At 32.3% G+C, this 23,731-nt stretch overlaps 2 protein-coding genes across 3 annotated transcripts; one reads left to right on the top strand and one right to left on the bottom strand.

The window, feature by feature from the left end:
• Positions 1 to 3,980: 3,980 nt before the first annotated feature.
• On the top strand, positions 3,981 to 7,603 carry LOC130821435 (transcription factor HHO2-like). Of its 2 annotated transcripts, none has more exons than XM_057687206.1 (5): positions 3,981 to 4,340; positions 4,759 to 5,039; positions 5,596 to 5,917; positions 6,355 to 6,428; positions 7,083 to 7,603. In XM_057687206.1, exons 1-5 carry the CDS (start codon positions 4,217 to 4,219, stop codon positions 7,419 to 7,421), a joined length of 1,140 nt encoding a protein of 379 aa, XP_057543189.1. In that variant the 5' UTR covers positions 3,981 to 4,216; the 3' UTR covers positions 7,422 to 7,603. The 2 variants fall into 2 exon arrangements, with proteins under 2 accessions (XP_057543189.1, XP_057543188.1); XM_057687205.1 differs by having other exon boundaries at positions 3,982 to 4,340; positions 6,352 to 6,428; positions 7,083 to 7,602.
• A 4,458-nt stretch (positions 7,604 to 12,061) lies between these two features.
• LOC130821434 (uncharacterized) lies at positions 12,062 to 23,541 on the bottom strand. The gene is made up of 8 exons (XM_057687204.1): positions 23,211 to 23,541; positions 23,038 to 23,137; positions 19,779 to 19,904; positions 19,500 to 19,658; positions 16,484 to 16,602; positions 16,186 to 16,377; positions 15,531 to 15,621; positions 12,062 to 12,567 (listed from the first exon to the last, which is right to left on the bottom strand). The coding sequence occupies exons 1-8, from the start codon at positions 23,390 to 23,392 to the stop codon at positions 12,448 to 12,450; spliced, it is 1,089 nt and encodes a 362-aa protein (XP_057543187.1). The 5' UTR covers positions 23,393 to 23,541; the 3' UTR covers positions 12,062 to 12,447.
• Positions 23,542 to 23,731: the final 190 nt, after the last annotated feature.

The raw sequence follows: 23,731 nt of genomic DNA, 5'->3' as shown, positions 1-23,731 counted from the left end.
GAGCTTCTTCACATACACATTTGGGGACCATATAAGGTTCAAACCAGGGAAGGTTTCAGAATCTTCCTTACCATCATAGATGATCATTCTAGAACTACATGGGTAACCTTACTGAAACAAAAATCCAACTCCTTCATAGCCTTGCAAAGATTCATCACTCTTGCTGGTACTCCGTTTGGAAAGAAGGTGAAAATTGTTAGATCTGACAATGCCCTTGAATTTAAAGATACTCAGTGTAGAACCCTATATGATTCTCATGGGATCATACATCAAACAACTTGTGTTGACAAAGCACAACAAAATGAGAGGTGTGAAAGAAAGCATTAAAACGTTCTAGGGATGGCAAGATGTCCAAGAATCCAAGCTGGGTTGCCCAAAACCTATTGGGGTGACTGTGTCCTCACTAGTGCCTACATAATCAACAGACTACGCACACCCATTCTCCATAACAAAACCCCTTTTGAAGTCCTTCACAATAAAAAAAACCTTCATACTCTCACCTGAAGCCGTTTGGTTGTTTAGCCCTTGCTTACAATCCAGCCTTAAATCATGACAAACTAAACCCCAGGGGTGTACCTTGTGTTTTCATTGGCTATCCTGCACTTCAGAAAGGATACAAAATTTTGCACCTCCTCACCAAACAGACCTTTGTGTTCAGAGACATCAAATGGTTTGAACACGTCTTTCCTTATACATTGAGCCTCGATAACCTTCATCAATTAATTCCACCTTCCAATGATCAATCCATTCAACATCCAAACTTACGGGAAGACTCCTCCGAGGATGAATCCCCTAATGATGATCCTCCTCCTCCTCCTCTTCCACCTCATACCTCTACACCTAGTCCTCCTCCTTGTCCAGCCACATCCCTTCCCACTACTGTTGTCCCTACCCCATCTTCCTTAAGATGTTCAGAAAGAACCAAACACACCCCTGGTTGGTTAGCTAACTATGTAACTCCCATTGCCAACTCAATTACCACCATCATCAATCCTCAATTTCGCTGCTTTATGGCTACTCTCCATCAAGCCTCTGACCTTATGACTTTTTCCGAAGCTAGTAAGCATCCTCATTGGGTAAAAGCCATGAATGAAGAATTGTTTGCTCTTGAAAACAATCATACTTCGGTCATCACTGACCTCCCCCCTGGTAAGAAAGCCATTGGAAGTAAGTGGCTCTTTAAAACCAAATATTTTCCTGATGGAAGCATAGAGAGTCATAAAGCAAGACTTGTGATCATGGGTAACAAGCAGCAGTATGGTATTGATCATGTGGAAACATTTGCTCCTGTTTCCAAGCTCACCATAGTAAGGGCTCTCCTTGTAGTGGCAGCTACTGATGATTGGGAAGTATTTCAACTTGATGTCAAAAACGCCTTCCTTTACAGAGACCTTGATGAAAATGTATACATGAAGCTTCCCACAGGATATCACGGCCATGGTCTTCCCATTTCTGTTTACTACAACTCACCTCCCTCTTCCAAAGTTTGTAAACTTCAAAAGTCCCTTTATGGTCTTAAGCAAGCACCTAGGCAATGGTTCTCTAAACTCTACTCTGCTTTACAAACTTGTGGCTTTAACCAGTCCAAGAGTGATTACTCTCTTTTTACCAAGCACCAAGCCCAACATCATACTGCAATACTGGTTTATGTTGATGACTTACTCATAGCTGGTAATGATCAGTGCACCATCACCCAAACCAAAGTCTTCCTCTCATCTCAATTTCACATGAAAGATCTTGGCCACCTTTGATACTTCTTGAGCATAGAGGTGGACAGATCCTCAGAAGGCATATTCCTCTCCCAATCCAAATACACCACAGACCTGCTTAAAGAATACAAAATGGCCTCATTATACCTCTGAAATTACCCCTTGATCCAAACACAAAACTAACCTTTGACCTTGGTGACCCTCTTCAATCCATCTCTTCATATCAGCAGCTCATAGGCAAGCTGATCTACTTGACCTTAAGTGGTCCTGACATTGCTTTTGCTGTTCATACCCTAAGTCAATTCATGCATAAACTCATAACCATTCATATGCAAGCTGCCAAGAGAGTCTTAAGATATCTGAAATCTAATCCTACTCAAGGCATTCTCCTTGTCTCCTCATCTTAGGCACGCCTCATAGCCTACTGTGATAGTGATTGGGCAGGCTGTCCCATTTCTAGAAAATCCACTATAGGCTTTTGCATTCTCTTGGGTGACTCCCCGATCTCCTGGAAGTCCAAAAAGCAAGGTGTAGTGGCTAGAAGTTCTGCTAAAGCTGAGTATCGTGCAATAGCTCTAACAACATGTGAAGTGTTGTGGCTACTTCAACTTCTCAGAGACATTGGTCTTCCACATCATGGCCCCACTCTTCTCAAATGTGACAACAAAGCTGCAATTTCTATTATTGTCAATCCAATTCATCATGAGAGAACCAAGCACATAGAGGTGGATTGCCACTTTATTCGTGAAAAGCACAGCTCATGCATCATTCACCCTCAATATTTACCCTCTAAGGATTAGTTGGCCGACATCTTTATAAAGTCTCTTCCTGTTTCTCAGCACCATAATCTGCTTCTCCAGCTGGCTGATAGTAGCTGCGTGTATGTGCTTCTCCGCTGCTCCACTACCTCTGTTGTCCTTTCTTTTTCGTGTCATGTAGTCTACTACTGTCCTTTTTATTCCCTTTGTCATTGTGGTCCCATGTAAATAAATGATTGTACATAGGTCATGGAGATGGGTAGTATATGCTGCGTTATTTTGCTTCCTATATATGTAATGCTTGTTGCTTAAGTAAAGGAATGAATGAAACATTAAGAACATTCCCTCTATATTCCTCTGCTCCTTATCCACTCATCAGAATATAATTTCATCTCCTTGGAATGACTCCTAGAATTCTCTTAAGCACGATGCCTAATATACTAAATAATTTAATTTTGTTGTTCATAATCTCACCTAATTAAGACAAATTAGATAACAGATCGATAATTAACAAATTTTTCGAAAATAACTCGATTTTAATTATGTGTCGAGGGATTAATGAGTCGAATCAATTGCGTCGGTTTTTATACCCCTAATGATATCACCTATTTACATAATAGTCCTCGAAGTTTATATTACTCTATCCATATATCTTTCATAAAAAGTACTAGCAAATACTCTATACAATCCATTGTTGTTTAAATAATTCTTGTGAATATATAATTAATTAAAAGTAGACAAAATTGAAGTTTACTACATTCATGCCAATTTAAAAATATCACGTCAACAATAAAAATGGGCTATCGTCATGAACAGCTATATAGAGCAAAAAGGAATCAAAACCTAGAACGAATATTCATCAAACTCTCACTCTCCCTCTCCCTCGTCGTATTTTAACCAAATATCTCATTTAGTTTCGCTTATTTATCAATATATTATTTTAATTCTTATAAATATTTGTAATTATATTTGATTACAAATTATAAAAATTTAATATTAGTAAAATTTACATTAAAACAAATTAAATAAGACGACTTTAACCCGATGATTAAGACGACTTTGTTTTAACTTAATGAATAAATACAAAATACAAATTAAGAGTGATATAGTTCCAAAAAAACATATTGGGCATTTCATCACAATAGAATAGAAGAGAATTAGAAGTATTCAAAACAAACCCGATGATTCGATATTTACTCTACATTATTGAACTCGACTTTAACCCGACTTCAAAATGAATTTACAATTACACAAAAAATTAATTTGAACATAAAATTTAATTTTAAATCGACCTAAATTGACCCAATTATTTGAATAAACAATTCCAAAGATAATATTATAATGCTTCATTTTTTTTCTAAATTTTTATTTTTGTATTACTCTTAGAAAGGAAAGAAAAGAAAGTAAGAAAAAGACAAGGCAATATAAAAAAGATTCGTTAATTTTTAAGAGTTATGCGACGGCCCGACTTTGATATACTTGGGTCTCTTAATCTTCCTCTATAAAAATAAAACCACATAAATTTGTAGTATAAAAACTTGCTCTAAAGCCTAAAGTTTATTCTTTTTTTGATTCTACTTGATCCCTTTGTTCTCTTTTCTTCAACCCCACCCAACTAATTTGGGTTCCTTCTCTTTTACCACAAAAATAACCTTCTAAAAATCAAAGTGTTCTTAATCAACAACTTTATCCATTTGTACGTTGTAGTTCCTTTAAATTATTGGGTTTTAAGCAAATTAACCAATCAAAATGAGGGATTTTTTGGATAATCTAGAGAAATGTCAACAATATATCAATTCTTTGGAAGAAGAAAGAAAAAAAATTCAAGTTTTTCAGCGTGAGCTCCCTCTTTGCTTTGAGCTTGTTACACAAGGTAAATTTTTATTTATTTTTAGCTATTTTTTGTAGTTTTGAAGATAAATTGGAGGATAGGAGTAAAATTTAAGGATGATTTTAGACTTACAAGATAACAAACAGCTAATAGTTGGTAGCTGATATATTGACTAATTTGACCGGTTGATTTTATTAACTAGTTTGATTAGCTGATATTGAATCGTTATTATGACATATTATTTAAAAATAACTTATTCGTTTTAACCGGTTAATTTATCATATAAATGGTTTGACCATCCAAACCTCTATTTGTATTAAAATAAGCTAAAAAACCAATATTTTGCCAAACAACCCTAAAGCTTTGTATTGATGTATTGTTGTTTAAGCTTATTTTTTTGTTGAATAATTATGTTTTATTGGTTGATAATAAGATTAATTGAATATGTTATGAATTGCAGCAATTGAGGCATGTAAGCAACAATTATGTGGAACAACAACAACAACTACTACACTCACAACAGAGTGTCTAAATGGTCATCATTCAGAGTGCTCAGAAAAAACATCTAGTGATGGTCCAATTTTGGAGGAATTTATGCCTTTAAAAACATGTTATTCTTCAGATGATGAACATGAATCAGAATCACACAAGCCTCTAATAAATAAATCAGGGAAGAAATCAGACTGGCTTAGATCTGTTCAGTTATGGAACCAATCCCCAGATCCACCCACTTCTCAACAGGTTGCTTTTCCTAAATCTCACCCAAAAAACTCTAACTTTTGGGAATTTTTTTTTTTTTTTTAATTGGATGGATATTTCTCTTAGAATAATTTAATTTTAAAATTTTGGGTGATCTGTTTTTAAACTAATTTTTTATTTGTCTTATAAAAAATCGACTTTTATATAATTGTTGGTTCAATGTCTCATTTGTTTTTTACAATTGACATTGACTCTTAATTTATATTTTATTACTATTTTATACTCTAATTAGTTAAAATATAGTCAACTAAATTTTTATTTAATTCATCTAAGTATAAATTTGATTAAATATAGATTATATTAATATTAAATTTTTATAAAATTTAAGTAAATACTTCAAAACTGTAGATATTAAAATTAATATTGAAATAGCATATGGACAATTACTAAAAACAAATAAGAAAGAGTCTCTTAAAAGAAAAAAAATAAGGTAATAGGAAGATTAAATGATGATATTTTTAATGCCAGATCACTTAAAATAAGTTCTTTGTAATTAATTTTTTTATATTAAAAAGTGTTAATTGTTTGATGTTTGTAGGAAAATCAGCCGAAAAAAGTAACGGTAGTAGAAGTTAAAAGAAATGGGAACGGAGGTGCATTTCATCCATTTCAAAAGAACAGTAATAATGCAAATGAAAATAATGATATTAACATTAATAATGATAACAATAAACAACCAATATCTACACCGGCGGGCTCGGCTTGCTCGAGCGCTCAGGACGCCGACATGATGCCGAGTAGTAACGGCGGCAGTAAGAAAGAAAAAGATGGACAAGGAGTTAGGAAAGCGAGGAGGTGTTGGTCTGCTGAGTTGCATAGAAAGTTCGTACATGCCCTTCAACAACTTGGTGGTTCTCATGGTAAGCCACACCAACATAATTTGCTGGAATATATATAGCGACATTTAAATTAAATGTCACTATTTTAAATTTCTAATAATATATATAGAGGATTTAGTGGCATTTATTAAACACTTTAGCAGCATAATAAAAAATCACACTAAAATTTTTTGCGATATAGGATCTAGTGATATTTCTCACAAATGCCACTAAAAACCAAATAAAATGTGGCTAAATTACTTTATAGTAAAACTTAAAATAAAAACTAATAATTATTACACAAGAATCGGTGGCATTTTTTTAATGCCACTAAATCCAATATCACAAAAAATTATATTTATTACAGTGACTTTTTTTTTTATTTTACAATGTATAAGTAAATATTACGTTTTAATTTGTTTGTTACACTATGACAACTTTCTATCAAGATGAGACGAAAATTTAATGTTTTGTAGTAGCAACTCCAAAGCAAATAAGGGAAATGATGAAAGTGGATGGACTTACCAATGATGAAGTTAAAAGCCATTTGCAGGTTTGTTAACAAGTTTTGAGTATGTTATGTGTAGACGGCTTTTTAACAAACTTATCTTGTTTTGCTTATTAAGTATCAAAAAATCTTTAACATGTTGGATGGCCCTAAACTCTGCTTGATAATAATTCTTAGATTCACTCATTTTGCATTATTTAAGAGAAAAAACTCGTACATTGTAATCAGGTCGACCTTGAGATAAGAGGCCTCGGGCGGAACTTTAATGATAGGCCCTGAGTAGTAACGGCTTGTTTGGTAGGTAGTAATAAACGGTGGTAATGGGAATGAAAAACTAGTCTAATTTTGGTTGAAAAATATCTTGGCTACCTTGATTGTTGTCTAACTTCAATCATTTCATTTTCTTCATAAAATTTATTCCAATGCATTATTGTTGGGAGAGGTGATATTAGGTGGTAATGGAAATTATTAAACAAAAAAAATAAAATTTCATACCATGAAAATAATATGAAACTTTTGATAAAATTTTACATCATAAATGGCCATAAATATACAACTATAAGTCCTTAATTATTAAATATTAAAATGTTTTTTTTTAATAAGGCCAACCCCATTGTAATTTGTAATCCAAAATGATGGAAACTAATCTTTCACATGTGATCCTTGTTTGGTTCTAAAAATATGTTCTAATCATTGCAGAAATATCGTCTCCACACAAGAAGACCAAGTTCAACCGTCCCTAACAACACCAATTCACAAGCTCCTCAATTCGTAGTAGTCGGCGGCATATGGGTTCCACCCCCCACAACCACCGCAGGAGACACCACTGCCACAATCACAACTCCTAGTAACATCTATGCCCCCATCGCAACCATGGCAACGCCACCTTCCACAATGCACCAATCATCGGCGCATAAGCAAGCAAGCCATTCAATATGTGAGGAAAGGGCAGCGAGTCATAGTGATGGAGGTGCTCATTCTAATTCTCCGGCTACATCGTCTTCTACGCATACAACCACGGCTTCTCATTCACATTAGTGTGTCTTTTCTAGTGTTAATTTTACTATAAAATTGTAGATTTTTTGTGTATGTTACACATTAGAAATTTATTAGATGTAGCTTTTTTTTATGATGAGGAAATTAAAAGGTACATAATTAAGATGTACGTTGATTTATAAAATGTGGCTTTAGATTCTTTGTACCATTTACTTTTTTTTGACTTTATCTCTTTAAATTTACTACGTTTAACGTAAAAAATTCTTATAAATAGGCAAACTCAAAGAAATAAAGTATAATAATTCCTTTGTTTTGTTTTATCCACTACACAGGAAAAAATCAAGAAATTGATATCTTTGTGTTATGAAAATAATTATGACCTTTAATAAAATAAATGTAAAAATTAATAAGATATGAATAAAGAAAAAAATATAAATTCAAATATACAATAGACGAATATATAGTTATTTGTATATCAAAATTTAATAATATAGCAAGTAAAACAATCATATAAAAAAAATATAACAAATATAATAAAACAAAATAAATTATTTATACCTCATTCAATCTAAAAGCTGAATAGCCTAGACTACAGCTCATTTTGTCTCCAATTTTGGTAGTACTTTCTTCCTTTTGTTCTAACTTCTATAGCCCATTTTAATTTGACCGGTAGAGGATTGTAGGGACAAATTTGCAGTTTTTTAGCTAGGTTATGTTAAGTTTGCGTATAATATAGCCTATTCTATCATTCTATGTATTCTTAATCTTAGGAGGTGTTTGGTACGAGAATATAAAATGTAATGGAAAGAAAAATGATAAAGAGGAGTAAGGGTAAGGGTATGGGTTGTAGTTATATGTTGTTTGGTATGAAAATCTAAGAGAAACACTTAATTGATCATAGAAAGGGAATTTATTACTTGACATAAATGGATGGTAACAAAGTAAGGGTATCCATTACCCTCAAGAAAGGGATTGGGTTAACCTAATATCATACCAAACAAATATGTGGAGTAATGGTAATTGAATCCCTTACTTAGTATTAAAAAGTTCATATCAAACACCCCCTCCCCTTAATGTCTAATAGCTTCGATTATTTCATTTTCTTCATAAAATTCAAATTTATATATTATAATTTAAACAAGTAGTATTAGATGCTAATAAAATTGTGAAAATAAAATTATTTTGTGAGTTTTTATCCTCATTAGAATAATATAGTATTTTTAACAAAAATTCATAATATAAATCATTCTCATTACGAGTTTTTAGTGAAAATTTTTTATTTTATTTTAGTACTTTCTCCGTTTCATTATACTTGTGTATATTTCACCTTTTACGTCATTCAATGCGTAATTTCGATCATTCATATCTTAAACTATGTTTAACTAAAAATTATAAAAATGTAATATTATAAAAGCATCTGATTAAATAATTCAAACAAGATCTCACTTGACTATGGTTTTTCTTAGACTTCAACCACAACATATAAAAATTTGATATTATGAAAATATCGGATTAAATAATTCAAATAATATTTGACTTAACTATAGTTTTTCTTAGACATCAACCACAACATATAAAAATAAGCTTAAAAAATGTATAATACCAATTAACGACTATTCTGAACGCAAGAAGTAATATAAAATAAAAGAATATAAAACGTGATGTGCAGAGAATCACAGCATGGACGCATACGATTAGGAGCGTTCAATGTCACGTCAAGTATACGATAAGAAGTGGACATTTTGGATTAAATTTTGAATCATTCTAGCCTGTAATAAATTGTCTGAATAGTCTTATATTTGCTTTATTTTTATTTTAAGAGTAAGGGCTATAAATTAGAATTAAGAATTCTATCTATTATTAATAATTTTAAATTTTAAGAGAATTTAATTTAAAAATTGTAAAACAATTAATATTTTATATAAAGACTTTAACTTTTCAAGGAAGAATAAATGTTAAATAATGAAATATAATTAAATTTTTATGTTTTTAAAGTAAATATAATATTAAATTATATAAATTAAATACAAGATTTTTTCTTAATTTTTTTTATTTTAATCATATTACATATTTTTTCTTTATTTCTCGTCAATATAAATATTTAACTTACTTTTTATCTTATCTAATATTTAATATTTATTTTTTGTTATCTCGATTTTTAGTTTTTCTACTAAACACGTATACAACAAATTTAATTGAATAGAAAATAAAATATTTTACTATATTTGAAAGTATTTTTTATAGATATACTCTAGTAAAAATGTGCATGAAATATTTCTTTACTATATACTCCAACAAAGTACAAATTTCTTTGGTTTGGCGGTATATTCCATGATATTTTTATATTATCTCCTAGACTCCACTCCAACTAAGAAAGATCCTATCTGTTCTTTTCGGATTTCTCCTAGTCCAGGACGTAATCACTTTACATGAATTGTAGGCAAGAAATATTGTTTCCCTTCTAAAAAATTATTTTTTATTTTTTTAATTCGTTTTATTAAATTTATCATAAATTTTTTAAAAAATTTCATTATTATAATTAATTTATATTTTCATTTTAATTACATATTTAATTAATTTATTTTTTATTTTCTACATATTTTTTTCTTTTTTATATCTAATTGAGACGATTTCCTTAAAACAGTGGGAGTAAATAACAAATCAATAATAAAATCATGCATTTATGTTATGGTTGGAAAGGTTTATTCTTTAAATTGTTTATTGATCCTTAAAGGATGAGCATTGAATTGCATTCCCAAAATATATTTATTAAAAAAAAAAAAAAAATAGTTGGAGGGTAGAGAGCAGAGACAATAGAGAATCTGGTGAATCGGCTTTTGGGAGGATCGAAAGGTTAAATGACCCTTAATGAAGTCTAAAAACCAAGATACTATTCCTATGTTTTTAGAGTCAAATGAAAGCTTTTTATGGCTTTTGGTAAACAACATCTCAGAATCTAAGGGAATATCCACATCACCTAACCTACTTCTATTTACTTAATACTATGACCTTATTTGGACTTTTTTATATTTTTAATTATTTTTTCTCTACCATTTTTATTTTTATTTATTTTATTAATTATATTATATTGATGCCTCTTTTTTAATAATAATTAGTCTCTTGAGAGATCGTCTTTATGCTTCTTATTATTAATAAATTAAGGGAAATATGTTATAGAAATTTCTTATTTTATATGTTCTCAAAATTCTTTAAATAAATTATTTAATTTTTATAAGAGCTCCTGCTTCATCAAAATTTGCTGGCCTTATATACTTCTAAGAATTGTAGTTATTATCGATTTAAAAAATAATCTTTATTTTAATACAATGACATCTTATTATAATAAGCAAGATTCTTTTTTGCCAATTGTTATTCTATGCCATACTTCTATTAGTAGTAGTTATTTAAAACTGCGAATCAACTACTCCCACTATTTATAGAAGTATTTTTAAAACAGTTACTTTTACAAGAAATGATCTTAAAATAAGAAGTTTATATTTTTATTTTCTCTTTAATTTGTATTAATTGAGTTATTTAGCCCATAAATCTAATACATTTTTTGAAAAGACCGTCTCTCACAATAATTTGTGTTTTTCAAATTTGACACATTAATAATATCGTAATCAACATAATATAAGAATAAACTAATCTCAAGCTCAACTAGTTTTTTGTGTATCAAAGCAATATAATCAACATAAAAAACATTGAGATAATTAGTTTTATTCAAAACTTGAAAATTTTATTAAATTTAACATTTTTTTTGTTAAATGGGTTATAGCTTCAAATACCCCTTCCAGATGTTCAGATGCCCCCAGACTTTTAGGTAATTATCAAATTTTTAAAATTTATCGAATTTTTAATTACTATCAGATGAGCGCCTTTGCAATGTTTGTCTTCATTTAGCACATTTTTCCTCGAATGAACATTTTGCCATCACATGTACTTATCAACTTAATTAACATTAGGCGGGTGTTGTTGTATGGGATAAAATGTTGACCCGTAAAAAAAGTTTTTCGAACAAAGGATGAAAGTAACAAAAATGCGTATGTTAATGTGGATATATGGTAATACTATGATGGATAGGATAAGAAACCAAAAGTTCAAGGAGAAGTAAGGGATTACACCTCTCCACAAAGATGTGAGAGAACAGTTTGAGATGGTTTGGGCATGTGCAGAGAAAAACACATGACGCCCCAGTAAGAAGGATCAAATGCATCAGTGGCGGGCAAGAGAAATCGAGGAAGACCTAGGAGAACGTGGGAGAAACATATTAAAAGTAACATGCATGAAAATTCACCTCTCCAAGGACGTGACCGAGGATAGGGGCAGTTGTTGGCACCTTATCCACGTCTTAGATTACTAAATCCGTCCCTTTAACCCATCGTTTGTTATTGTTCGTTGCTTTTAATTATCGTTTTTTTCCTCCTTCTTTAGTTTTATCTTTATTTTTAATTATTTGTACGTATTCTATTTATTCTATTAATTCTATTTGTAAGTTGTAGATTTCTCTCTCTTTGAAGATCTTTCTCAAACCGATGGACTCTTTGACCGCACTCTCCTCTATGGATATGAGTTGTCGTCTTTCTTCCCCCCAAACCCTAATCATAGTTTTCAATGAGCAGAATATACTAGGTATGACGATGATGATGATCAACCTAATAATAGCAAATATTTCTCAATAATTATACTCAATTGCATATTTATTATTTTAATACCTTTTAATGTTAATACACACTAAAATATGAATCAAGTTCATACAAAACTTTTTCTACAGTTAAAAGTTCAAAACGGAATAGTAAAAAATATTCAAATAATCACATTATTAATTTCTAAAAGGAAATATAAATATCAAATCATCTAAACAAAAATCTATTGAGGGATAATCTACACTATAAACTTGAATATGTATAAGAACATCTATTTTTTATTTTTTAATCGAATGTATATGAAAATCTATTGTGTAATGAATTTTGTAAATAAACATTTTCACAGCATAAAATGGTGTACACAGTGATTTACAGTATCGTCCCTTCCGGGGTTTTCCCTTTATGGTGCAGTCAGCAGTATTTTAATAACAGGATTGCTGGCTAACTTCAGATGATTTATTCTGCGGCGCCGGTATCTGTAATGGTACACCTGGGGTTGGTTCTAGCACCTTTGCGTCAGGCAATTCCTTAGATAAAAGGTTCTGCATTCAACACATCATATGTCTTCAACAAAATCACCATGAACTAACTGATTCTATCATATATTGAACCCCTAAGCCTTACCAATCTAAAAGTCTTATCTATTTATCTATCCATCTATCTATTCATTAGTTAATCTTATACATGACAAGTAGTTGAGTCATTTTGTATCATCTCACATACACCTCCACTTATTAGGTGTATCTAAAAGCTTCAATATATTGAGAAGTTGAAGCAAACCCATGTCATACTAAGGCCAAATAAACAAAAAGAAAAGAAAAGAAAAGAAAAGATGTAGTTAAATGAAAGCATCATTTTCCTTGATGTGTGGATTTGCTACGTACTCACTTTTATTTAACTTCAACATTTGAAACCACCTAACTAATAAAGTAGACATTGACTATGATATTACATGATTACATCCAGTTTTCTTCAATTGGAATTGTTTAATATAAATATAAGGAAAACCTGGTGAAGATCAAGATTAAGAGAGGAGAATAAAATATTGGTTCTTTAACAAACAGGCAAAATAGGAAAGGTGCAGTTATCATTAGATTTAGAGCACTGAAGGGCCAAAACAAGAATATGAACTTCTAACTCATCATCAGTGTATCCCGCTCATAGAAAACTATGATCAGGGTCTGGGGCGGAAAGGAAGGTGGCAACTCATACCCATAAAGGAGAGTGTGACCAAAGAGTTCCTCGACTCGAAAAAGAACCATAGATGAATCATCAAAAAAAACCTTAGTAGTCAAAAAAATGATATGTAAAAGAGCAAAAGCAAAAACAATAACTAAAGAATTTAAAAGGATAATGTTAGAGTATATGACATATTCTGCGGCGTTGTGCAGGTTGACGAACTAACTCAACTAAAAGCTTAAGCTGAAAGTTGAAGCCTCAGAATATGTCATATACTCTAATAGATAGTCTTATCAGACAGGTTGAGTTGCTTATTCATCAATGTCGGCGACAACAAAGATGGTCCTCGACTCAGGTTTCAACAATAATGTTAGCTTCTCTAATTCTATTGACTATTGCCATTCCCCACCTACTATCTTGTTTTTGTTATTGGTTTTTTTGGAATGTGTCAAACTGCATATGCTCCTCTACTTTTTCTTTCGTTTTTGAGATTGGGATCAGGATATAGCTAATCCTTGTTCATGCCTAAAGCATTTCAAATTCCATAAATGACCTTTTTCGTTACTAAGTGCATCTTTGACAGAGATTCTTTGTTCATTTATGTTTATTTTAATTGACCTTTCACAAAGATAAAGATAAGTGGATCAAAACTAATCAGAATATGTTTATGTTAGCTAATTCATATCAAACAACATCATCAGAGCCTTAATCCCAAAAGATTGGGGTCGACTACATGAACTAATATTGTAACATCCCGACCCCACTAGACAGTATGTGACTATCCATAGAGGTTGTAGGTTGGCCCCCCAAATCAACACAAGTCTTTTTACCGCACTTTGGCCTGACTCGCGCACACGCAAGAAAACTTCTATGGGTAGTCTATCAATTCTTTCAAAGCTCAACGCGGCGTATTAAAAATATATCAATTTCAATGGTCGTCTACATGGATTCTTTTTCTCCATTAACTCTAATTTTCTACCATCTCAATTTGTATATCTAGATCCTTCGTGTTCTTTGCCACAATTCCACTCATGTCTTCCAAATCATCTTGGTCTTACTCGCCCTTTTTTAAGTTTCCCGAACTCTAACTTTCTATCTCTCTTATAGGTTCGCTAATACTCATCTTTGCATGTGCTCAAACCATCTGAAACGATTTTGTTTCATCTTTTTTTCAATATTTGCAACTCTTAAACCCTTTCTTATATCTTCATTTTGAATTCCATCCCTTAAGGTAAGCCTACTCATACATTCAAGCATTCGTACTTCCGCTACTTCCATCTTTCTACTATAATCCTTTCTAAAAGTCCAACATAATAATCTATATAATAGTGTCAATCTAATGACCGTTCGATAAAACTTTCCTTTAACTTCAAGGGCACAACTCGATCACATAATATTTATATAGACGCTCTCCATTTTTGCCACCCAAACTTAATTCTATGGCTCACATCTAGGTATATATCCGCACTACTTTGAAACACGGAATCAAGGTATTTGAAACATCCACTTGAAGCGATTTCATTCTCTTCTAGCTTTATAGTATCTCTCGTTATCTCATTTGTACTAAAATTACACTCTATGTACTATGTCTTGCTCCGATATAATTTAAAACTTCGTGACTCAACTCTTATCTCCATTGTTCTGACTTACTATTTACCTCTTTGCTCTCTACTAGCAAAAGAATATCATCAAGCAACACATGCACCAAGGCACACCTCTTTGTATCAATCGAGATAATTCATAACAAAGAATACATTTATTAAAATGTGTTCCGCAACATCCCAAACTGAAAAGAATATCTCAATTGACCTATGTTTCTAATTTAATTATCTTCCGTTTTCTACATTTTCACAATATATCATTCCACAAGATAGTTGCAAATCTGTTTTTAAAATTTTGTCGATAACATCAGTTGCAACAGTTTTACAACGACTAAAACGGAAGTTATAAATATTGCAACTCATATTTTCAATTCTCACTACCTTGCGGCAGCTTTATTCATATAAACAAACTAATACTTCCTGATAATCAAATTTCTCTTGGCAGACCAAGGTTCATGCCTTCCTTAATTTTTCGTGTGTACTACTTTCTTATATTCAAAGAAACATAAAGCAACGAATGTCAATGAAAATTTTAGTTCAGATTAAGGGAACACACTAACTCTTGAGCCAATGTCATAAATAGAAATAAAATCTTCTTACTAGCAACTAAAACAGCAACACTCCAAAAATAATCAATCATAGTAAGAGGAACTGTGCAGTACCAATATCTTGAGATGCTCTAAATTAGAGAACAAAATCTGAAAAAAGCAAGAGAAAAAACCAACCTTAAAAGATTCCATGGTTCCTTCAGACGAAATCAAACTAGCAAGAAGACCTTTGCTATCAAGACCTCCATTATTCATCGGAACAACAAACCTTCCGTTATAACAAATGAATGTCAATGCATAAATCAGTAAATTTATCACAATGATGGAAAGAATCAGGGGTTGGTGGGGGGGGGGGCGCCAAATTGTCGATATACTAGCAAATTAGTTATTATATAAAAACTAGTTAAATTATGAAAAATCATATAGACTGAAATGAATTTAAATCATAGTAAAAATATTTTTTAACAAATGGAGTTGAATTTTCCCGATAATTACCCCCATTGAAAAACAAGTAAGTGTTTTTGACTCCATATATTTACCTACTAAGTCTCTTAAAAAAACTGAAATTATGATAGATATGACATTATAATATAAATTTATTAGTCTATTAAAAAATAATAGTTCAAATTTGGGTTTGATCCTTTAAGCTTAGATTACAAATATGTTACCCCAACCATTGAGCTATAGTAATTTTTTTTATATTTATGCACTCTTTAAATTATATATCATATTAGTAAAGGGGGCAAAGCCAAAATTACAAAGGATCGCATTTCCGGCAAGGGGGGCCGGGGTCGCTTCGCCAATGGAAAGAATAGTTAGAATGAATACATACTTGGCACACAATAACTTTGCAAGTTTGACTGCATCTTCTTGCCCAGAAACTAGTGTAAAATTTGGCAGAAGCTGCTTTATGACTGGTGTGATGACAATGTCTGCACGCACCTCCTCCAGTGACGCCTCATTGTAGACACAATGAGGTTCATAGTAAAGGGTCAGTTTAGTTTGAGAAGAAGATATAACATACCTGCCAGATATTTGTAAAGTTAACGAAAGGTACAGATTCTAAAATGGAATCCCCAAAGAACAAAAGCAAGAATTGGCCTTTAAAGGATAAAGTGTTGCAAAGATACCCATTCTCGGGTCGCTGCCAAGGTGGACCAAGAACAGGCCCTGCAGTGGTACTTATTGTAACTTTTGATCCATTTATTCCCTCAATACTGGTGCTCTGACCAGGTTCGAGATATGTTACCTGGAAAAAAGAAAAAAGAAAAAAGAAAAGGCGTTGAGGAGAGTTTAATCTTGAATGTAGTATAGACTAGTAGTGAAAGAATTTATCTCGATAAGATGTCATGTCACAACACTGAAATAATTTATGAAACACTGAATTGAATAGTGTTTCTTTGCTTATGAGATTGTAAGAAATATTAAATGATGCCAAATAAAAACAAAGTTTATGAAGTCATCAGTCAAGATAAAGATTTATTAAGCATTCTCAAATGAACATCTCTTTCATTAGTTGCAGAATCACACGGCGTGTTTTAGCATGTATAACTATACCAATGTTAAAAAAATTGCTATTTTCCGCAATCTATCCATCCCCATCCTTTTCTTCTTCTTCGTTTTTGCTAAACACAACCTCCCCAAAAATAATTTTAAAAAATCCTATAATAATCTTTTTCTGACATAATGAGGGAGTGTTGCCAAACAAGATTTCTCTCAACATCACCCTACATGCATTTCCTACATTAGCATAGTCTTTCAATAATCATAATATCTCCATCACAGGAGTACTTCTTCCTATAGACGTTAAACACAAAAGAAATCACATATCCAACGACAGCTCATATATTCATGCTTTTATTGGGCATGAAGAGTAGGATTCCTTTACTAGAAAAAAATCGGAATATGACTTGTAGTCTGTATCAGTCCTGCTCCACAACTTAGTTCAAGAATTAATCAACAATTGTTGTATAACAAACATCAAACATGTGTGCAAGATAACTTCCATGATATCACAGTCCCAAACCCCGTGTACACGGGAGTCACTTGGCATGTTGTGGTATAACCTTCCTCCAACACATGTCAACAAGTTTAAGAGCCATGATACCACTTCCCCAAACCTCGACTAGGCGAGAGCCGTTTAGCATGCTGTATAACCTATGATGTGTTTATCTTTATAACTGCAAGAGCACGTTATAGTTGTATACTTGTAGCCTATGGGTTGATCACGCAGAGGATGAAAAATAAGTATTAGTGATCTTTAGATATTGAAAGCTACGCTATCAACTAAAATGATAAGTATGTCTAATAACTATTCCATCAAGCAATGACAAAATATATGAATAAATGCCTAGGGTATAAATCATCCCAATTAGCATGCATAATTCGTTCACTATTCCGAGCAAAGTCAATTATATTAAGATGATAAGTATGATAAGTGTGTCTAATAACTAATTCATCAAGCAATTTTGGTGATGGAGATTTTCGCAATTTTAGAAGGTGCTATGTGGTTCCTTATTGGTTTATTTCTTTCCCCTACTAGAAATCCTCTCTCACATATCTCATCATTAGGGGTGGAGAAATCATGAGGCATCACCACTAATTGCTACATTTATAGAGCTTAGAATGGGGAAGATCATCAAAGGCATCCAATTTCTTTCTAATTTATCTTTTACTTCAAACTTACATTGCAATTTCAATTCAAACACTATCAGTAATCAAGGATTGTATTTGGGTTTATTGATGATCAATTGATGCTTGTATTTTGGATATTAATTCAATCAAATTATTGAAGAATTTCCTCAAACACATGGTGTGCAATTTGGCTATCATCGTAGTGTTGTTAAGTTGAGGGCGAGAGTCAATATCCATCGATAATCCATGCTTAGAAGTCATTGCATCTCCATGAGAATAGGTAGAGGTTGTTTTGGAATTGATGAGTGTGTGCTCCATGTCAAAAGTTGTGTAGGGGCAGACCCAGGGTTTGAAAGAAGGAGTTACGTAACTTAATCTTCTATAGCCTAACACAACAAAAAAATTTTAATGTATATATAAATTTTCAAAGTGATTCTTAAGAATTTGTATTGCACTTGGCACATGCTTTAAGTGTGTTGCTTGATTGAAAGATCTAATTAATCAACAAAAATTCAGGTCAAAGTCACGATTGCAATTTCTGCAATTTATGCAGTCTAGATCTCCAGATATCTTATTGTGTTGCTTGATTGAAAGAACTAATTAATCAACAAAGATTCAGGTCCTTATTGTGTTGCTTGATACATACTTGGAGAAAGCTTAGTTTTTCCAGCAATTTCTGCAGTCTAGATCTCCTGATATCTTCTCCAATCTCCAAATAATTCCCATAATGACCAACAATGAGAAGCTACATTGCATAGTAGTTGGGCAGCATGATGCAACTAAGCCAGTGATATTTGAAGCCTATAACTACTTAAAAACAATTCTAAATTTCTAACCTCGCAATGGCAGGGCATAGCTCAAAAGGTATAGGCAGACGATAATCTAGAGAGTAGCTTTTAAAAGTTTGTAATAGTGAACTCAACCCTATCAAAGAAGTAGACACATGAACACAAAAATTTCTAAAAGTTTACTTGCAATTCTTTCATCTCTGCATCTTTTCTTTTCTTTTTTCGGTACTAAAAATGACAACAGCAGCATCCACTAAAGATGAAAAGCAAGGAATTACCAAGCTTGTCATAGGAGACAACTTCAGAATGCACTGACATAACTAACATGCCAACTCTACATTTCAAGGTAACAAAATGCACACTTATAAGGAAACCTAGAAAGATCAATTATCACCTCTTCAACAAACATATCCAAAGATATAAAATAGAATCACCAAATGAATCAAGCATATGCTTAAATAACTTTCATTCCATTTGACTAGAAATCATGATTGCTCTGCTAGCTAATTTCAAATCATGTTTCACATTTTGATTTTCGGATAGAATCAATCTATTACTAGAGTATAAATACATAGCTATATATCGAGTGTAGGTGCATAGCTCATCATGTTAAATGACAATATGAAGAACTAAAATCTTAGATGAAAGATTCTAGTCAATGAAATCGTGCAAGCATACACATATCTTTGCTGAAGCAGGAAAGACCATGATTTAAAGAACTCACATTGCTGAAAAGAGAATCCAGATTTGTTTGGGCATTAGGAGTTGCTATCACTTTCAAGTTAGGAAACTTAGCTGAAAGTGGCTTCAAGGTCTTTAAATGGCAATGATCATCCAAGCTCTGTGTGATTAGCAGACAGTCCACTTCAGGAAGATCACTAAGCTACCAAACAACATTTTAAGTTCAGTAAACAACTAAAAAAGGGTGGCAGGGCAGGGTAAACAACAAAATCCAGCTTTAAAGTCGATCAAATTTGTCAGGTTAAAAAAAATCTGACAGAACCTGAAAATTCTTCAAGAACTTCTTTGCAGCATCATATAGCCATGGAATGCCAAAATCCAAATTACCCACCAAAATTGGATCAACCAATAGCTTCATACCACCTACTTCCCACAACCAACTATTACCCTGCAGATCAACATTTTCCAGTGAAAAATTCAGACGCTTGAGCAAAATATAAAATGAGAACAAAATATCTAAATCAAACCATACAGGAACAATACAACATTTCATTACCCCAAGTGGCACCCACCTAGGGTGCGGTTGGGGGCGTCGGATGTACGCAATATTATCCCTGTTAGTGATAACACTAACAAAAAGGTTGTTTATGATTAACCCTTGGTAGCAAATGACATGTGCAACTTCACATAAATGAGAATTAAACATAATTTAATAAGTCATTTGACTGTAGTCTATTATAATTCGAAATAAAAGAACTATAAATTTTTGGCTAATCGAAATAAGGACACTTAAATCAAACTATACATACACTAATTTATTCATGAAGGACCTTAGGCTCTATCGTAAAAGAAAAGTAAATGTGGATGTTCAACTATACTAAGTAATGATTTTGTTTTACATTATGAAATGTTCTGATGTGTAGAAAAATTCAATTTCATAGGAAATACAAAAAAAATGTTTGTTAATACATGTTAAAAAAGTGAAAGGTTGGAACATTGAGAAACTTATAAGAATAATAGGTATGCCGAGATGATCACACATGAATGAAGTAAACAATTGCAATTTGCCGAAGCATATTGTCATGAATGATAAAATTCACTCACGAACGGTGAGAGCAATAACCGCAATTGACAAGGAATGACAAATTCACTCATGAATGACATATCTTACAAATATGTTATCTGTACTACTTTTTTCGTGCTACCACCACTAAATTTTGATATCCACATCCTATACAATGGCTACGCTATAAATCTATGCGCATAGTGTAAATTTGTGGGAACAGTACGGTAATGCAGATACCGTAACGCTTAATTATTGATTGAAACCATAAGATATTCCTTCATACAGCCCAAAACGGTTTTTTTAATATCTTTACAACACATGAAATATTGGTTTGTTTATTAAACCTTTACAATGTGACCTATGCGATGCGATGTGACCTTTTTACACTCTATACCTAAGCCCGACACTCACTAACACTCATACCCAGCCTAGTCAACACCACAAAGGTTTACTGCTGGCATTACACACAGGTCAAGAGATATGAACAATTGGAAAAAAAAGAACATAAGGAGATGATCACTTAATTTATTTTTAGTTGTAGATTACATTAGATAGAACCAAATGAATTATAATCTTTTTCACCAAAAAAACCTCTCGTGTTCTTGTAATAAAGGGAACTAAGTAGAATATACTACATGTGGATACGAAAAAAAAAACTCTCGTGTTCTGATAATAAAGGGAACTGAGTAGAATATACTACATGTGGAATGTTCTGGTTAGTGAGTAAATTTCTTTCTCCATTTGTTAGCAATTAGATGTTGCCAAGAAATAAACTAGAGGTTACTACATATTATCAAGCAAACACTATGTCTCTAATTTCAAGGAAGTTCATCTTCTCATACTTTTTTTTTTTGTCAACCAGACAACCACCAAAACGAGAATAGTTTGATAAGTAAATAAACAAGGACAATTGTGAAGAATATCCCATTAATGTAACAACTAGAAATACTTATTAAATTTTATTCTTATATAGATTCTAGGAAATCAAAAAAACTCAAACATACAGTGAATATTTAATTGGTAAACATTTAAACCGACTAATGAATAGTAAGTCTCTCATAGTAATCAAAAAGTACAAAGATGCCTTAGTGAAAATCCCTACAAATATATAGTTCCTTTCGAGTGTTTCGCATACATCCTATGACAAAATCATTTTTAGATTAACCAAAACACTAAAACGAGTCTAATCTACTATGAGGACTACTGCCATTACAAACATTGAAACGATTGAATTTATTCTGATAGCAAAAGAAAATTTATACTTGTGTTAGGATGAGAGTGCTAGTCCTAAAAACTAAAATTTTTAAACATATAGGTGGTTAGGAGTGCCTGCACATTAATGTGCACATCAAAATCAGCAAAAATTGCAATTGGTCCATTGTTTTGTAGGAAATGAGGTTTTTTGTGAAGTGTTCAATTCTAGTAATTGTAAGACATCACTTCAATTTTCAAATATTTTCTTCCAAAATCAACTGAATTGTTGTATTCCATATGAGCTACCTTTGTCCTAAGGAAACAACATCAAGTGATTAGTAACATACTTCTATAATGAACGCTCATAAAGATTAGTAACATACTTCTATAATGAACAAAATATTTTAAATGTATGGTAAGTCTCAACTCACATTATTTATATCCAGAAACATGCTTGTACACCCCTAAATGCCTCCTTTGAATGACACTAGAAATTTCAAATCAAAAACACATGTTTGGAGATGTCATACCATTCAATTTTCATTGGGATGTTGCTTTCTTGACAATAGTATTTCTTTATCTTTTCTTATTGGTAATGACATTAATTTCATCCTTAATCTTGCTTTTACGGTCTCAATTTACCCCATGTATGCAATAACAGCACCAATGGATAGGGAAGGAAAATTCGGCAGGCCAGATGCCATATTCCTCCCTATATCCATACCCACCAAATTTTTTCATACCAACCACCTACTCATCATAGGCGGATAAAATTTTCATACACCAACGGTCTACATGGGTATGTAGACAAAATCATCCCCACCACCTACCATTCAATTGGGTATATGACTATATGTTATGTTGAACCGGACTTATTGTGAATACAAGCAAATAATGGGGAAAACACGAGGTGCACACACTTCATAAGCCAAGGAGATATCATCTTAAACCAAATAGCAATAGGAGTAGAGGTGTTCATTCGTGCCATCGGATCGATTTCGGGTCATGTGATTCGGGTTGGTTTAAAATCGGGTCTTGTGTCCACATTGATTTTTATACAATTGTAAATTCATTTTAAAGTTGGGTCAAGTCGGTTTCGATTACAATGTCAAGTTCGTTTTGAACAACTCTAAATCGGAGGAAGGACTCCCATGACTTATATCTTTAATTCACTCATCGATGAGGGATAAAGTCCATCCCAACAGTATATCCATCAGGTTATATCAATCATGATTTTATTCCCTTTAGACATGGCTAAAATAGGGAAAAGTTTCCAAAAAATAGAAATAAAAGTAAAAGGAAATGAATCCAAAACACTCACCTCAAGATAAGTGAGTTTGAACCCATTAGCAAGTGAAGGCGAAGACAAAGACCCAGTTGAGCTTTCTTCAGAAACAAGAGCAGAAACAGCCGTCCTCAACCTGTTTTCAACCAAAACTAAATAACTCAAAGCTATAACAACTACACAATGAAAGAACATGTTAAGATAACTACCTGTAAGAAGACGGATTGAACAATGACTTACTGGAGTAGTTGCATTTTGAAGATGATGATAATGGTTGTGTGGAGGGTATGAAGGAAGACAAGCAGAGGGAAATTTGCTTAGGAGTTTTATAGGGTTTATAATGATAATGGTAATTGGGGTAAGGAATGAAATTACATCGAAGAGCAACCATGACTGATCACTTTTTGCAGTGCGTTAAAACACAGGGTAGAAGGGATTGTATTTGTGTAGAAAATTGAAGAAATGGAAGACAGGGAAGCAATGGAGTTTTCAATTTTCAAGCTAAAATGCAGAAAAAAATAAAGCGTGGTGCACAAAGAGCCACTTGGCAAATTAGGGAGGAAACTTTTTGAATTTTTTCTTGTAAATAAAATAAAAATATAAAATAGGGCAATTGTTAAGTCTCACGGTGTAGTAAGAGTACACTATAAAACAAGGTAACCCAATGATATGAAAAATTATCTAGAATAATTTAAATTTTTATAATTTAAAATTTTTATAATTTTTCTAT

The sequence above is a fragment of the Amaranthus tricolor genome, chromosome 8, assembly GCF_026212465.1.
Source record: "Amaranthus tricolor cultivar Red isolate AtriRed21 chromosome 8, ASM2621246v1, whole genome shotgun sequence".
In the NCBI taxonomy this organism is placed as follows: Eukaryota; Viridiplantae; Streptophyta; class Magnoliopsida; order Caryophyllales; family Amaranthaceae; genus Amaranthus; species Amaranthus tricolor.
The sequence above is the reverse complement of the archived record's forward strand: the minus strand, read 5'-3'. Positions and strand labels throughout refer to the sequence as shown.

Coding starts and splice junctions, on each gene's coding strand:
- LOC130821435 (XM_057687205.1), top strand. CDS start 4,217: ATGAGGGATTTTTTGGATAATCTAGAGAAATGTCAACAATATATCAAT. Junction 5,918..6,351: donor ACAACTTGGTGGTTCTCATG/GTAAGCCACACC, acceptor AATGTTTTGTAG/TAGCAACTCCAAAGCAAATA. Junction 6,429..7,082: donor AAGTTAAAAGCCATTTGCAG/GTTTGTTAACAA, acceptor TAATCATTGCAG/AAATATCGTCTCCACACAAG.
- LOC130821434 (XM_057687204.1), bottom strand. CDS start 23,392: ATGGTTGCTCTTCGATGTAATTTCATTCCTTACCCCAATTACCATTAT. Junction 23,138..23,210: donor TTCAATCCGTCTTCTTACAG/GTAGTTATCTTA, acceptor GGTTGAAAACAG/GTTGAGGACGGCTGTTTCTG. Junction 15,622..16,185: donor GCAAAGTTATTGTGTGCCAA/GTATGTATTCAT, acceptor TTATAACGGAAG/GTTTGTTGTTCCGATGAATA.